This window comes from Pagrus pagrus (assembly GCF_965226575.1).
Source record: "Pagrus pagrus genome assembly, chromosome: 11".
Taxonomy (NCBI): domain Eukaryota; kingdom Metazoa; phylum Chordata; class Actinopteri; order Spariformes; family Sparidae; genus Pagrus; species Pagrus pagrus.
In genome coordinates this window covers 26021011-26037498 of record NC_140195.1, presented here as the reverse complement: position 1 = coordinate 26037498, position 16488 = coordinate 26021011, and the positions used below count along the sequence as shown (strand labels likewise).

The 16488-nt window shown below is 41.8% G+C and overlaps 1 protein-coding gene across 2 annotated transcripts in view; it reads right to left on the bottom strand.

Moving 5' to 3' along the window:
* Positions 1-14671, bottom strand: part of hdac7a (histone deacetylase 7a) — a 65152-nt gene extending 50481 nt beyond the window's left edge. For both annotated transcript variants that reach the window (XM_084366028.1, XM_084366029.1), the window contains exon 1: positions 14369-14671. In XM_084366028.1, the coding sequence (XP_084222154.1) occupies positions 14369-14387 (19 nt within the window). In that variant the 5' untranslated portion in view covers positions 14388-14671. The remainder of the gene's footprint in view (positions 1-14368) is intronic.
* Positions 14672-16488: the final 1817 nt, after the last annotated feature.

The window sequence follows — 16488 nt, the reverse complement described above, 5'->3', positions numbered from 1 at the left end:
GTTTTCTAGAACACCCCGAGCACATGTAGGGAGGAAGTAGAGAATCCTGTCTGTGTAAGCCAAAGCACACACATACGTTTCTGTGGTAGCCTACATGACGCAGGGACCATCGCCTTGTCGTTTTTTCTCGTCCAGAGTCTTCCTAGAATCAAGAGGCTGTGTGCTGTTAGCAGCCACTCATACTGTGAGATTCTTCAAACGTCACGCCACATATGCTGAAGTGTGGTCAGCAAGATATACATCTTCGGTCCTTTCTCTGTTCCATCAGAAAGTCTGTATCATCATAAAAATCAATGCACGTCCTGCACCACAAAACCAATACTTGAATTAATGCAGATTTTAATCTCAAAATGATAATTCTCAGTGAAACATTAGAATAAAAAAATTACAACAATAAGAGCTACAGTAATTAGTCATAATTACTGCCTTATTCCCAATAGCATATCTATTTTTGCGTAATTGAGAGACGTAGGTACTTTTTATTGTCCACCACTCTTCCCTGTCCTTGTTTTGTTTTTTTAAATTAACTCTATCTGCATAGTACGGTTTTAAAATGTTCTCAGGTAGAAACTGACATTTAATGAGTTTCACTAGCACTTCTCAGTGTTTTTCCCCACTTTCAACCGTCCTTTTGTTTCCACAGAGCACAAGCGTGTTTGTGTTTTATCCATTTTTCCGATCTCAGTGTCAGCCAGGTCAACAACTGGTGCTTCAGACCAATACTGAAACCAAGAAGCGCGTGTCTACTGCTGGTGGTGCTCCATCGTCCGCTCGCTCACCCTCGGGTGCCTCTGTGAACAGGGGGGGACCCAGCAACGTTCCCAGAAACCCTCGGTGTGTGGGCGTATAGACCTTCATAACTGCGGCTGTGTGTGTTTGATTTTTTTCTGTGTTATGTGCGTTTGTGAATGTATGTGTCTATGTGCGTTGGCAAAAAACTGTGTGTCCAAGTGCATACGCGTATGTGTCTATGTGCACATGTGTGTGGTTATACCATTCAATTACACAATCTACCATGCAGTCTGAATCACATCCGGTTTCGAGCTGAAAATAACAAAACCACAGGGTGACAGAAAAGCTGCTCAGCAGGCAACCGCCCACAGGGAGAGAGGAATACACACACTCACACACACATGCACAAGCACACGCACACACACTCACACAGTCCAGCACTGGTCAGTTAGTATTTTCCACAAAAAACATCTTTTTCATCTAAAAAGAGTTTTCCTTTTACGGAGAAAAGAAAAAGAAAACTAGTTCTGCTCTGAATACTTGTAGACTGTAGATTATAAACAAAACAAAATGCTTTTAAAATGATTTTATGAGTATGCAACTCAACAAAGTCAAAATAAATTATGAAAAAACAAATATCAGCATGTGTGGTCAGTGCTTCGGTGCAAAAATCTTGGAATCAACATCAGATTTCACAAAGATGATGAGTCAAAACTTTGATTTAAATTATACTGAAACGACACAGTTAAAAACAGTCACTCTGACGTATGTACTGTAGCTTTTTTGTCAGTACTACATGGGGCAGGATGTGGTCAAATGTGTGCTACATAGTTGCCTCCCATCTGCAGAAATGTGCTCCTGCTACGACACAACATTTGACACAAGAAGCCATCGTTCACATCATACAACAGAGTCTGCAAAACTCAACTGAAATGAAACATGTTCGAGGGAAAACGCTGGGGTTTTGGTGCACTTTTTGGTGACCTTCAGTACTTTTGTGTCTGTTTAACCAAATAAAGAGAGCTGTTAAGTTACACAAAGACCATTTTACTCAGGCAGGCAAGTGAATATAGGTCATTTTGTTCAGTGAAAAAAGAGAAATGTTTTGGAGAAACATACGCCTATATTTCCCGAAGTAAGCGGTTAAAAAGAATTTCATATCTGTGTCAAAACAGGTATCGTAGCAACACTTTTCCAAATTTACGTAAACAGTACATTTTCAAATGATACCCAGGCCTACCCATGACACATACAGACACACATTCATTCCTGATATCAACTGGAGAACATCATATCATGTATCCAACCATTAATCTTTTTTCCGTTTCTGTCAAATTGTCTCTATTTCAGTACACTGCACATAAAACTAAAGCAGCTGGCGTACGGCTTTCATTTACAATCTGTGTGTGTTGTTTCAATTCTCCTTAGTGACGCAGTATCTCTGTGCGCAACATAATGAGGTCATAAAAACAGGAATCTGAACACAATTTAGGCTCATCGAGCGGAAATCTACTGTCAAATGAAACTTAATTTAGGACACGTTCAAACACACGCAGACACACTGAGAGATACCGGTAAACACACTCACTTTAATAAAGAAAAAAGTCTTTGTGAGTGCAAGAGTGTGTGTTTAATCTCTTCTGCGAACATTTGTGTGTCTGGTACTTTATCTCCCATGTGCAGACAGTGTGTCGTTGTTAAAAAACACAGCACATGCGCTTGTATAAACATGAATGAGCCTGTTTTACGTAACAGAGAAGGGTATGACCCTTATTTCCACTAATTATGAAACACAGTGGTCTCAGTAAGCTGTTTTAACACAGTTAAAGTACAAGCAGCCACTATCTGTAAAATGTTATTAGCGGGGATAGAGGTTTTAGAGGGAAGAAATGAGGGAGAGAAAGAACAAGGGAGGGGATTAGAAAGATAAAGTGAGTGAGGAGGAAGAGAGGGAGAGAGATGGGATGAGAGAAACAGAGAGAGAGAGAGGCTGAGAGCACTGTAATAATGTTTGGCCTCGGTCTGCCAGCGGGGTCCTTCCCCCTAAGAAGCCAAGAGGAATGCGAGGAATGCTGCATAAGAAAAAGAAGGAAGGAGCAGGGGAGAGGGGGAGAAACAGAGATGATGATGTGAAGGAAAGAAAAAGCCAAGAAGGAGAAGGAGGTGGAGGAGGAGGAGGAGGAGGAGGAGGGAGGAGAGCAGGGGAATCCGGAGCGAGATGAAGATAGAAAGAGGGAGACAGGAAGATGAAGGCAGGGTAGACACTGAGGAAAAGACTTATTATCTTTAGTGGGCTGAGTAAACACAAGAACAAAGAGGATGAAAATAATAAGGCTGGAAAATATTTGGGAGGAAAAGCTCGAGCTCTATTTGTGTGTTTTTGTTTTTGTGCATACCGATATTCATATATGCACACAACCGTGTGTTTGTGTGTAAGTAGTTGTGTTTACGTGTGTGTGTGTGTGTGTGTGTGTGCTTGCGAGAGAGAATCAGGGTGTGGTCAGCTACAGGACTGAAATACGCCCAAAACTTTTCTCAATGCAGCTGGGTTTCCTTTCAAAGTTTCTCTTTGCCAGTAAATCTCAGTGCCAGTTATTTCACACCTGCAACATTCTACAGAAAATATGTATGACAGCTATTTCAGTAGTCTGCCTCAGTCTTGTGGCGGTCAGTTGACGATCATGAGATACAGGAATACAGAGACTTTGCACATTGGCACGTACACGCTCAAATCATGTGTGACGGTCCTGCTTCATGGAAGATAACACGGAAGTTATTTAAAGCAGCAAATATGCAGGATTGAAGAAAATTACAGATTTCGCCAACACAGATGGAGCTCTTTGAAGACATGCTCACAGTTTGGCCCTACAACGGCAAAAAGTAGTAATTACCAATTGAGTTAGAGCCAGAAGTATACTATTTGGCATTTGTTTTACCATATAAAACATTATTTTGTCGTAGGAATGTATAATTTCATTGAAAACAGTCAAATTTGCAGTAACGACACTCTCCATCACTTCTACTGCACAGCACAACTAAAGCAAGAGAGCTGTATCAAGTTTAAGCTAGCAGTTAGCCAAAGCTGAACCTACCCCACCCCTTCCTGTCCTCTGCAGTATCTGTGACTGAAAAATATGCCAGTTCATTAGGTACTGTAAGTAGCCTAGCTATCATATCTGAGTAACAGTAACTGACACCTACTTTGACTGTAACTTTACTGGAATTCATGCAAAGTGGTGTCTTTATTAAACATTTAAATTCAGCTCTGTCGCTAGAAAAAGACATTGGCATTTTACGTTTCTGCAAACCACAGATGCCTTTCATGCGCGTCATATCGACATTTTTAAAACTTGTGTCATAACTCCATGCATGACATGTATATGAGGTGGTGGTGGTGGCGTGACAGCAAGGTGGCTGCCAAGCCCGAGACATCAGAACATATTAGTATTAGTATGTGGCAACAAAACAGGATGATTAAGATGAAACCTCGAGACAATTTCCAGCAGTGTTTGTGTGCAGGTAAGCGAAATATGATCTTTTCCCAACCCAACTGATTTTTGTGCCAATACCTAACCAGACCAGAAGCACAGCATTGTTTAGGCAATCTGATAGCTCAGTTGGTAGAGCACAGCCCCATGTGTAGAGGTTGAAGTCCTCAGCAGCAGCCTAGGTTCAACTCCAACCTGTGGTCATTTGCCGCATACCAACCTATTTCTTGTCATCTCTCCGGGCTGCTCTATCTCAATAAAGGCTTTTTTAAAAAAAAAAAGAATCTTTAAAAAAAAAGCACAGTATTGTCACCACTGAGAACTGTAAAGTTGCAACATCAAGAAATGTTAAGTTTCAACATATCTGTGGTTTGCAGGAAAGTACACTGCAAACATTTGTTTAAAGTACATATTAAAAGCAAACTGTAGATAAATTCATTATGTATATTTTAATGTAATTATTAATAGTAGTAGGACATATTGACACAAAAAACAGATGATTAATGCTGCATTAACCTCATGTCATAGTGGGAAGAACAGGAAAACCTGACTCTTTCAACTCAGGAGGGTTCACCTATAATTCCAATATGGTTAAAGTAGCTTTGTAGCCCAAATTGGTTACTTGTATGTATTTGGAGTGGTTTGTTATTCACACTCATTTTTAATTTAAACACCTTTTAAATTAGATGAATCGATTGTATTAGTCCTAATAGTCTAATTAGTCTTAGGATATTGTATTTTAAGATAAGTCCGAAACAAACCATAAAGAAAATTCCGTCATGCCCTAGAAATATTACCATTGTATCAGTTGTGTGGGGGTTTAAAGATAACGCGGATACATTTTAGCATAAATGAAAAAGTTGCACACATGGTATGCCTAAACACATTAATCCAAACACACGCATATTTATTATACCGTATATACCGCGGAAACATAAAAGGAAACTCAAAGATGGCACGATCATTTATTCCCTTACAAACTGTACACTATTTAAAGACACAAGCCTGTACAAAATGTTTCCACGGTATGTATGTGTCTGTGAGAACAGAGCGACGGAGCGAGTGTCTGAAAAGACTCGGCACATCGAAAGACTTGGTGACATGTACAGTCCGCAGAAACACAATGGATCGCTGACAGACATTTTCCACAACAGAGCATCGGTGTCATCACTAACCCGTGTTGAGAGGTATAATGAAGAAGAAATGTGACTTTTTTTCTCCACAAGCACGCATTGCACTGCATTGAAAATGAATATGAGCTGCACAGAAACAGAAGCAGACAAATCCAAGCAACCGGTGCCACCAAAGACTGTTTGACTGACAGGAGATCTCTGGGAAGTGTCGTGCAGAAACGCCACAGCAAAGACGGAGATAAAAGAAAGATTTGAAGATGGTTGTTTGGACATTTGATCTGGTTAAATCGAGAGTGAAGTGAGGTCAACCCCAGCCAAAGCACACGCAGAGTGCATAATGAAGGGCTGAGGATCCTTCACACCCTAAGGATGTTTGGAGTTATGGCAAGTTGTTCAAAACACAGCAAGAAACCATAGCAACCGCAGGAAAATCCCAGGGATATCAACACACGAATGCGCACACACACATACACAGACGAACCCTCAAAACACAGAGTCAAATCAAATCAAAACTCACCCTCTTAACACCCACCATTCTGAACAACAACAAGGCTGAGAAGCGTGAGTGTGTGTGTAGGAAAACACCCAGACGGGCCAAAAATAGCTCTGCACTCTCGTTCCCCTATCTCTCGCTTTCAATCCCTCACTCTTTCTCTTTTTTCTCTCTTTCTCTCTCGGTCTCTCGCTTTTGTCACTGCAGACCATCGGTAGGAAAAAAATAAGCTAATGTTCCCGTACGGAAAATATCACCCACTTAGCAGCGCACTCGAATGTGAGAATATCAGAGTGAGTATGTGATTGAGTGTATGGGGAGAGTAATGACTACTTTGGCGTAACTGTTGCACAAGGGGGAAACATAAAGCTTCTCACAGGAGGAAAACATTAGTAGGCTCAAGTTTGTCTGACACATCGAGCCGAGAAGGGAAGTCAGACACTCCTTCAGAATATCGTTGAAAATTACAGAAGTAATAATGTTGTTTCTGGTTTTTCTCGTGTCAGAACGAAGTTAGATCGAGCTGGCACGCTAAATCTGTATGAGGCCAGATTCTCCTGCACCTTTTTCACATTTTTAGGATGCTGTCACACCCACAGATATTTTGTTTTGGTCCAAACCGTGGTGGTGACTTCTGTTTAGCTTCAGTATGCCCAATTACAAATGGAGCAGTGCTTGTGAACTAAAATTCACATGGACTCACAAGTAGCATGTTTACTTCACATTTTTAGAAACCTGTCATCCTGCAAGGTTAGAGATTTTTAAACAAATGTAATTGCAGTCTTGGTTAAATAAGCAAAGCATGTTGGCGTGGACTTGTTTCTTCGGCAGTGTCAACCTGAGCTAGTTTACCTCAACAGAGTGTTTGCTTGAAGGATAATTCTGATTTGTTACAAGTTGGCCCTTATTTTTCATAGTTTCGCCCATCATACCTTTAAGATTCAGGACATTTTTTTCGCTCGAGTAATTGTTGAGCTCTGGGAATGTGTCAAGATCCCTACAACAAAGTCTGATGGTGCAAAAATGTGCGATCAGATGACCAATCAGGTTGTAAACAAGCCAGCAGTTTAGACAGATTTTCTGGAACACTTTATTTGGATGTACAACACAACTGTGGCAAGTATGGTGGATCAGAGTTAGAGAAGGAAATCAGTCTGTAAACTGTGATGGATGTTTGCAGAGGACAGTTTAGGGAGTAATTATAGTTTTAATCTTTGTTTTCTCATCTTAATAAGTTTGGAGGTTTGCTTACAATCTGTGTGATGATCTGACTGCTTGTGTTTCTCGTCCTGGCCGAGTTCTTTCCCGCAATGTAGCAGCATTCCCAGATTTCAGCAATGAATTTAAAACAATTCAGTTTATTCCAGCAGAATCCCTCTGAGTAACCGTAACAGGTTTGTGGTGGTAACCTACTTGTTAACGAGAGAAAAACGGTCAGTGATTTGAGTTCCCAGTCAGTCAAATAAGGAGAGATAATAGTGAGTGGAAAAAAGATGTGTTTGCAGCCTTGATTCAGTTTATCTCAATGGAATAGCTGCGATTAATGGAGTCTAACTCGCTGGCTAACTGACCGTTAGCTCTGAGACCTGTATTTTCCCTATTCAATAACCTTGTATCAGATGAAATTGCGCACCATGGGAAACAAAATCCAAGAGAATGTAAACAAAATATTAGAGAACTAATAGAGAGCAGCTGCAGGAGCTTCACAGGGATGAATGACAGCAAAAATCATGTCAATAAAACCTTAATTGTAATAAACTGGAAGTATCCTTGTATGATGATGTTCGCTTGCCATGAGCAAATCAAAAACATGAAATCTCTTTGCTTCAGCTGTTCATTTTCTGTCATAATTTTAATATTTATTTTAGAAGATCATGTCGTTTGGATTAGATTACGCATCTTTATTAATCCCAAGTGCATGGGGGAACTCATTTGCAACCAAATCAATCCGTACAGACAAAAACAATGAAGACATTGCATTCAGAGTACACGACAAATACAAAATATAACCATTAAAAACCATGGGTGCTATGGATTCAGACATCATCTGAAAGTGTGCATAGAAAATATGACTGCAGCTGGAACGAAACACCTTCTGAGTCATCTGATGGAACAATGAGGCATCACTAGTCACTCACCTAATGAGCTTCTGAGTCCATAAAAAACACTGTGTGATGTGTGTTGGCCTTCAAATGACAGAACTGTTTGCTTTTCTACAGCGACCTCAAGTAAGTCAGGGGTAAGACCAATCACTGATCATCTTATGGATCCTGTTTAATCCTCTGCAGAGATGCAGCAATGCTAATCTGGTTATCAGTGTATACACTGGGACGTTGTTTGTTGGTGGTTCTGCTTTGGGCCCTTTACTGTACGCCGCTCGCTCGACACGTGACAAAGACATTGGCTGTCAGACGTCTGCAGCTTTGAAGCAACAAAACCAAAATCGTGTGTTTTGGGTTGTTTCCTGTTATTAGACAAGATTGACAGACCACAGCAGGGTTTTCTTAGAAGAGCTTGACATTTTTCTGCCATCGTGGTGTAATTGTTTGGTGACACTTGAGTTTGAATGTTGTTGTTGTCACGGGGCCAAAAGAAAAGGAAAGTTAAAGGAAATTCTTGTGGCCTTAGATACCCTGTCAGAAGGCACCTCTGTGCTCTCCAGCACTCAGTACCACAGCTGGATGGCAGTATTTTTCCAGGCTCAGTTATGCTGATATTAACATGAAGACTAAGTACATTTCAAAAATAAATGGGATGTTTCATATTTTTCACACACTGTCTGTCTGGCTAAGATAAGATACAGTAAGATAAACTTTCGGTCCCTGCAGGGAAATTTATCTTGGCTGTTGCAGTGAGTGGATGAAAACAGCAACAAACATCAGCACAGGATGGAAAACTCACAGTTATCATCCCACACTATAACACTTTATACACTCTCATGATAAGGCACATCAGATGTGCATTGCCGCTATCTGTCTCTGCCGCCGATGATTGATGTACGTGAAGCTTCTCAGTCGGGAACTTGTGTTTTCTCTGGTGTTCTCAGTGAAAGGCTACACCTCTCCTCTCCACTGTGGGAACTTAAGACACAGACCGAGCGAGAGGGACAGAGAGACAGATGGGTTTTCCTCGCAGGATATCCTGTTCTAAGTAGAGCCGCTGGGCCCACTCTGACCTCCTCACCCCTCTTGACCTCCTGACCCGCTCATAGTTTAGGCTCAACATCTCCAACGTTTCCTAATCGCCCAAATCCCTTCGTATTCTCTCAACTTTGCTTTCTCTCCTTCCTAAGTCCTCAGTCACACTCACAGGTGTCACTTTAATTCGCCCTCCTCCCTTTTCCTCTTTGTTCCTTTCCTTGTTCCCACTCAACCTGCTGCCAGCCTTCTTCTCCCTCCTCAGATCCTCTATATTTGTTTCTCTGTCTCAAAGCATTTGCCGCACTGCGACAGCCCCAAAAGTCCATTACCCTTACTTAAAGTCGAACATAGCCAGAAACACAATATGCCGTCCACTGAATTTAAGGACCAGTCATAAAGTCCAGTTCTTCTAAAAAAGACACCTTAACTTTTCAAATATCTTGATTACAAATGAATCAGTTACTTTTCAAGTAAAAGTGTTAAACGTTTGATGGTTCAACGCCTTTCCTTGTCTTAATGTAAAATGCAATATGTAAATATCGGCAACCTATTAAATCCATAAAGAAAACAAACAGGGGGAAGCATATCACCAGAGTAACCGCTATATGTAGCTAATTTCAGTAGATATCTCTGCAATGCAATACAGAGACTTCCTAACATCATAACTGTTATTTTTCACACAGTGTTGATAATTTTCATGTCATTTTCTGAATTTTTTCAACTAGAATTAATTCATAATGCACCTTTAACATTATAGCAAATTGAATTTCTTTGGCTTTTGGGCTTTTAGTTGGAGTTTAGTTTTAGTTACATAGCAACATTTTGAATCTGGTTAGTCAGTGACACCGCACCCTATTTTTTCACACCTATATCTGTTTTCTTGTCACCAGAGACGTTATAAGAGCAGAGACAAACCACTTTAAGCATATGGAAAAGAAATGTCAGTAATGCCAGAGATGGTGTTTGTATGACACATTTCCACCCCTTTCGACCAAAAGCCATTCTTCTGCTTTAAAACGGCTGAATCGGAGACATATCAGCCAATCCTGTTGTTGCACTGATGTGTTTCAACCGATTCTGTGCGTCTGCGGACGGACTTCTAATAGGCCTGGGACAGCAGGATATAACGCTAGTGCACACGATTACCAAGAAAAAGTGAGGTTATTCAAACATTAGACATTAAATTTGCATTACTCCAAGTTCTCTGGTGGGATGAGCTGAGGGTGTCACATTATGGCACTCTGGACTGAGCCATAAAAGAAATTCAAGCGTGAAACTGTGTCAAGTCATTTAACTTTTTAAGCGTTTTTTAATCAGATTTGACCGGTGATTCTATAAATGCAGTTTTAATGTCCAGGCGACTATTAAAAGTGAAGTTATGGCTCTCTCCATATTCATTTAGATAGCGGCCACTGACTCCTCTTCCACTGTACTAAGGCTGTTCAGCGTAGAAACCACACATGTGAAACAGACCGGAGACGATGTGTGTTTAGAAAACTGCCGTATATGCTCTTTGTTGCTCTCTTTGCAACCCTGTTCCTCCCTGTTCTCTCTGACAGGCTTCTTTCCTAAATCCCTTTTATTTTAAACAATGATCCATCCACCATAAATCCACTTGTTTTTCTGGACATGGTGCACTTCGTGTGCGTCATGTCCTGAAAACGAATACGCTTCTAATACTATCTTGGACAAGAGAAATAAATCTGTCAATGAGCCTGAAATTACTTGTTGGCAACATTGTTTCCTGAATGAAGTGCCATTTTCTCTTCTTGTACTTCTGGTGTGTTCTGCCATATTTTTCCCTGTTTCAGGATACCGAGCACAAGTGATGATGTCACTGCTTTGGCCGTACAAACTTGAAAACCAAACACAAGGAAATCTTGATTTGACTACAAACAGGAGTAAGGCTCTCATTTAGGCTAAAAACAACAGCATTAGATGGAGGCTCCTGCCCTCAGACGGCCTACTCTTTGTCACCCCCCACTTTCTCTTAATGTCAGCCTCCCTCCCTTTCTCTCCCAGCCCTCCCACTCTGCAGTATAACTGGAATCCATTAACTGATGAATGGTTGTTTGTGTTTTTTTAAGCTCAACAGCGCCACCCCCGACCTGCGTGGCCAAAGAGGGAGATAACAAAACATTTGCTGTGATTAGAGGAATAATTAGCCAATCATCCTGTGACCTGCGAGCCAACCCTGAGGTCAAAGATGCACAGAGTGGGCTGCTTCCCAGGTGCTTTCCCATGAAAACCATCAGGAAGCAAAGATATAGTGGAGTCATTGTCTGCAGACAGGTGACACACACACACACACACACACACACACACACACACACACACACACAGAACACATGCATGTCTTTGTCTGCATCCAAACTTCGAGCTGGTGTGTAAGTGATGAGGATCCCAGCGGACCGAGAGCAGAGTTTGCCCAGAGAGGCTGCATTGGAAATCAACACTTCCTGCTTCCTGTGACCAGAGGAAGTGCTACCGTCGCTGTCCCCTTATCGCTGGATACACAGGCAGCGCAGTCCGGAGAGAGGAAGGCAGAGGAAGAGGAGAAGGAGACGGGGGTGGACAGCAGGCTAGACAAAGGGAGAGGCTGTGTCCACCAGTTATTCTGTTTTTCTTTGTTTTTTGTTTTTTTGTTTCTGGCAGAAAATGCTAAGAAAGCAGTAAATGATGACAGGAGGAAGACGATGATGAGGAGGAGAACATGTGTAAAACGTCTCCAGCGGGCTTTTACTGCATTTCCAATGATATAAAAGATTTAGTTAATGATATTTTTATGTGAGCTGAGCTGTTTGGCTGCCGTCATCTCTCCTCTGGGAGAATACAATAGCATTTGGCTGGTTTATATTAGCCACTGAACTGCAATAGACAGCATTTGATATGCATATGTAGAAACCAATGGCGTCTTGCAACATATACATTGCAGCAGTCAATGTAAAACCACCAATTACTTCTTTCTTCAGCTGTGTCACATCATTAACACTTAGCTGCAGGTCAGTAGGATTGTTTACATTACACAAAAATGGCCAAATGATGCAACGTGCATTTTGATGTCCAAAACCCCTTTATAAAGTAAAAATAATGAGAATGCTTCTAAAAAACACTTGTATTGAATCTATTGATGTATGTTTATGAAATCATATAAAAATATATTGAGGGTATTATAAAAAGTTACAGAATTATAAGACTTTATAGTCAAAATGTCATACCGGATAAATGCCCGGACTTTGTGGAGAAGTGCAAAAAGCGACAAAAAGTGTTAAAATTAAAACTTACCATCTCTGCCACATGCATTATTATATACATGTTGCCAATGGTATATTTAAATATTATAGAAAATAAGACATTTAGTTGATTGTTATGCTTTGGAGCATTTTTTCCCAAAACTAACATTCGGCCAATGTCATCCGGGATAACAAGCTATCTGAAGCAATTTTATGGGGCATTTTATTTTGACATGTTATCAGACAGGATGTTACTCAATCAGCAGGATACAGAAAGATCCCCTAACAATGATGAAAGTTAACAAGTCTCTCTTAAAATGCATTTAATCTAACTGTTTCGGTCACTGGTACACTATGTAGTACAATCCTGTGTCATGCAGGATAAACCTAAAAACACAAATATAATGTTGATTTTCTGCAAATGTGTTTATTTGATATGAATTTACATCCTCGCTGCACTTTGTAGTTTTGAGGAGGAATTTTAATAAGAAGAGATGAATTAACTAACTCACTTTGTTTTCATGACTGAATAAACTGAATGGACAACACAATTTCATACTGTGTTACTTCGTTTATATTTGGCGGACCCTGCCACCTTTCTAGCTTCAAACAGTGTTCTGGGACCTTATTTTCCTCTGAGAACAGCTTGTTTATTCACAAATGGAAAAAATAAATATTTCTGAGTTTTAATTATTACTTCATTAATATTGTAAATATTAAAATTCTGAGTTTTAATTTCTTCTCCAAAACTACATACTGCCCCTTTAAAAGTAAAGACTGCAGATTTTTAAAGGGAGCATAAACAACTGTAGGCAGCTATCTGTTTATGTTTATGTTGCAGGCGATTAAGAACTAAAGAAACTATAGTGGACGTGGACGTGGACGTGGACATGGAAAAGAGGAGCGTCCCCACACTCCTTGTGGAGTTTTTCATGTTGTTAGGAGCAACTGCATGCAGCATGCTGGCAGATAAAGTTCAGGCAAGGAGAGAGGAGCAAAGAGTCAGAGAGTGACACAGATTGTCAGGACAAGAAAATGAAAGGATGTGTCCGCAGAAGAAGAAGAATGCATCAGGTTGGATGCATTTTGCAGGTTGCAACCAAAATGTACCCGCGTGCACCTTATTGTGAAGGAGCAGTGGAGAGACAACGAGAAAGACAGAGGGAGAGAGGGGGGGAGATGTTTGGGATCAGGGTGGGGAAGCTTTCAGCACTTGGGATTGTCCCAGATGGACACAAGCCGCTCCCTCCCTTTATAAACAGCCTCTGGCTTCCACCTCCTCTCTCCTCTCCTCTCTGTCAATCTCTTCTTCTTTCCTTTGACGCAACTCCACCTCCCACTTTGCAGGGACCCTCAGCAGCAAGTATGAACAAATTGACACTTTTTGTTTGTTCCTCTTCTGACAATTTCATCTGTCCCCCCTTGCACCAGCCCCCCCTCCAATCCTTGCCATTTCCAAAGTCAACATACCACTAAATGCTGGGCTGACTCACTTCCACTGTGGGTGGTTCTGTTTCCAATTTTCTCACCACCTCGGCCACCCCACCACCTCCGAAGAAAAGAGAAAACTTTTGTCCAGAAAACAAAACAAAAAAAAAGTTGCCAACCAGCCATGCAAAAGACAGGGACATTTTTCCCCCGAGTTGCTTAGTTTTAAAGGGACAAAAGCGTGCGCGAAGGTGCCGAGAAGGGGACGTGGGGCAAAACCAAGCATGCTTCTCCCACTTCTTTTGTGGCTCTGAAATGGTTATCGCTGTTTTCCTTCCTTTCTTTCTCTTTGGGAGAGCGTGGGAGCGCCCTCAGAGTGCTGCATAGAAACCACGGGGCTCATAACAACAGGAGGAAGCCGGTAACTTGAGTAACTTGGGCCGGGCAGAAGAGGGGGAATGGGGAGCGGAGGAAAGGAGAAAGACAGCAAGGGGCAGAGAAGCGTTTCACATCTTCACATCGCTCAAAGAAACAAGAAATCTCAGCTCACACAAATAAAGAAAAACCCAGATTTACAAATGACCTGTTGCATTCCAGACAAGTGTTTCCCACATGCGCGCACACACACACACACACACACACAAAGTGGCATTTTCACACACACTCATCTCCACACTCCTTTTGAAATTAGACAACTTTCCCGAGCAAACCGCTGCCTTACCAGTCTGTGGTGTGAACATTCAGCATGAGGAGCGCGTTAGAAAGTCCCGTCAGTCATGTTCACGTACAGTTCAGTCCAGAGAGATCTCGAGAGTGGTGAGGACACCCAAACTACACACACACACATACACACACACACACACTCACTCACAGGCAGAGTATCAGTTCCCTCTGTCCAAGTGTTGAGAAAGTGAGGGGCCGCAACAAAAGGCAACAGAGGGAGGGAGGGAGAGATCGAGGTAGAGAGAGAGTACGAGAGAGAGAGAGAGAGAGATTAACCCCTCTGAACTGACTGGCGGACTCTCTCTCTCCCTCCCTCACACACATACACACACACACACACACACTCACACACAGTTGGTCTGCCGTATCACTGACTTCTTGTGTTTTCTCTCAAGTGCCAAGAAGAGGAAGGGAGAGCAGAGGGAGATCATGCAGTGTGTGTGTGTGTGTGTGTGTGTGTGTGTGTGTGTGTGTTTTCATGGTCATGATTGTGTGTGCGTGTGTGTGTGTGTGTGTGTGTGTGTGTGTGTGAGTGAGTGAGTGAGTGAGTGAGTGAGTGTGTGTGTGTGTGTGTGTGTGTGTGTGAGTGAGTGAGTGTGTGTGTGTGTGTGTGTGTGTGTGTGTGTGTGTGTGTGTGTGTGTGTGTGTGTGTGTGTGTGTGTGTGTGTGTGTGTGTGTGTATTTTAAGGTAGGAGGGACTGGCTGGCTTAAGTCCAGAGTCAGCCAGCCTGGTAGAATAAGACAATAGCAGGAAACACTATATCAGGAGGAGGCAAAATACCAGCACAAAAATAATTAACAGACAGTGAAAAACAATGACATCCACCGTGGAAAACACAGCCTGCAGCCCGCCAAGAACAATGATAGTGGAAACAACGAGCAGAAAGGGCTTTTTTGTTGTTGTTGTTGTTGTCAGCACAAGATATAAAAACCCCAAATCCAGAAAGATCGGCTGGGTGTCTGGCGATGAATGTCGGAAATGTCAGTGTTATTTTTGTGCGTTGAGCTTCTTTGCACTCGTCACCGTTCCAAAGTTTTTAGAAATGACTCTCACACGCTCGCTCCATCACAAGCATGTAGACGCACATTCCCATTGAAATCAGTCAGCCATGACTCCCACACAAATCTCACCCACACCACCACACACACAGACACACACACACACACACATTCCCCCGGCTGTAATCATATCTAGTGATAAGGGCAGCTTCCCCCAGCGGTCGCTGGCTCTCCGACTCCGACCACATTGACTTACAATGGCCCTGTATTCCGAGCCTGCTCTGATTACACACACAAGGAGCTGCATTACACCCTGCTAATTCAATTTCCTCCCCCCGGGGTCAATCTTTGTGTGTGTGTGAGTGTGTGTGAGTGCATAAGGAGGAACTGATTAAGCAGTTGTTGAAGGGAACAAGCTGCTTGCACAAAAACGAGCTTCAATAATCTGTGGGGGGTTGATGGAGTTGTTGATCAATACCTTATTTATTAGTCCAGTTCTTGAGATCTTTAGCTGTTCTGTGTTGGGAGTAAATCTTCACCTACTGGACTGGAGCCAAAACATGAGTCACATAAGACAAAGGCATCAGATTGCATCAAATCGTGCCAAATCAACTCTTACCCTGATTCTTTTTCTGATGGTGCTGTTTGATCCAATTAACCCCCATACTCCTCTCTACTCGTTAAACATTGACTTAAAGGTCCACTTTGTAAGACATTTGATTGGTGAGTCTCACTCCCAACTCGTCAAATACTGATGCTTTGGGTTGGTAGGTCGGGCATGTCGGGTAGGTCGAGTTTTGTCAGTATTTGATGAGTTCTGACTCAACAATCAACTATCTTACAAATTGGACCTTCAAAGGGACTTTGAAGAGTTTGTGACTTGCAGTAGTATGATGGAGTAGAAGAAGACCAATTAAAGAAGATGTAAGGTGGAGAGGGACCATCTCAGCTGGAAAAGGTGAAGGGTTAGGGTTAGCAGCATGTCAGATCACCCAAATGATAAAATGATTTAAAGCAGCATTATGCAAGAATCGGTATTTTTTATGACTTGGACAGCTGTCTAAGTGCATTTGTTATAATTATGTTACTTACATCAAGCAAGTGAAACATCCCAACCAC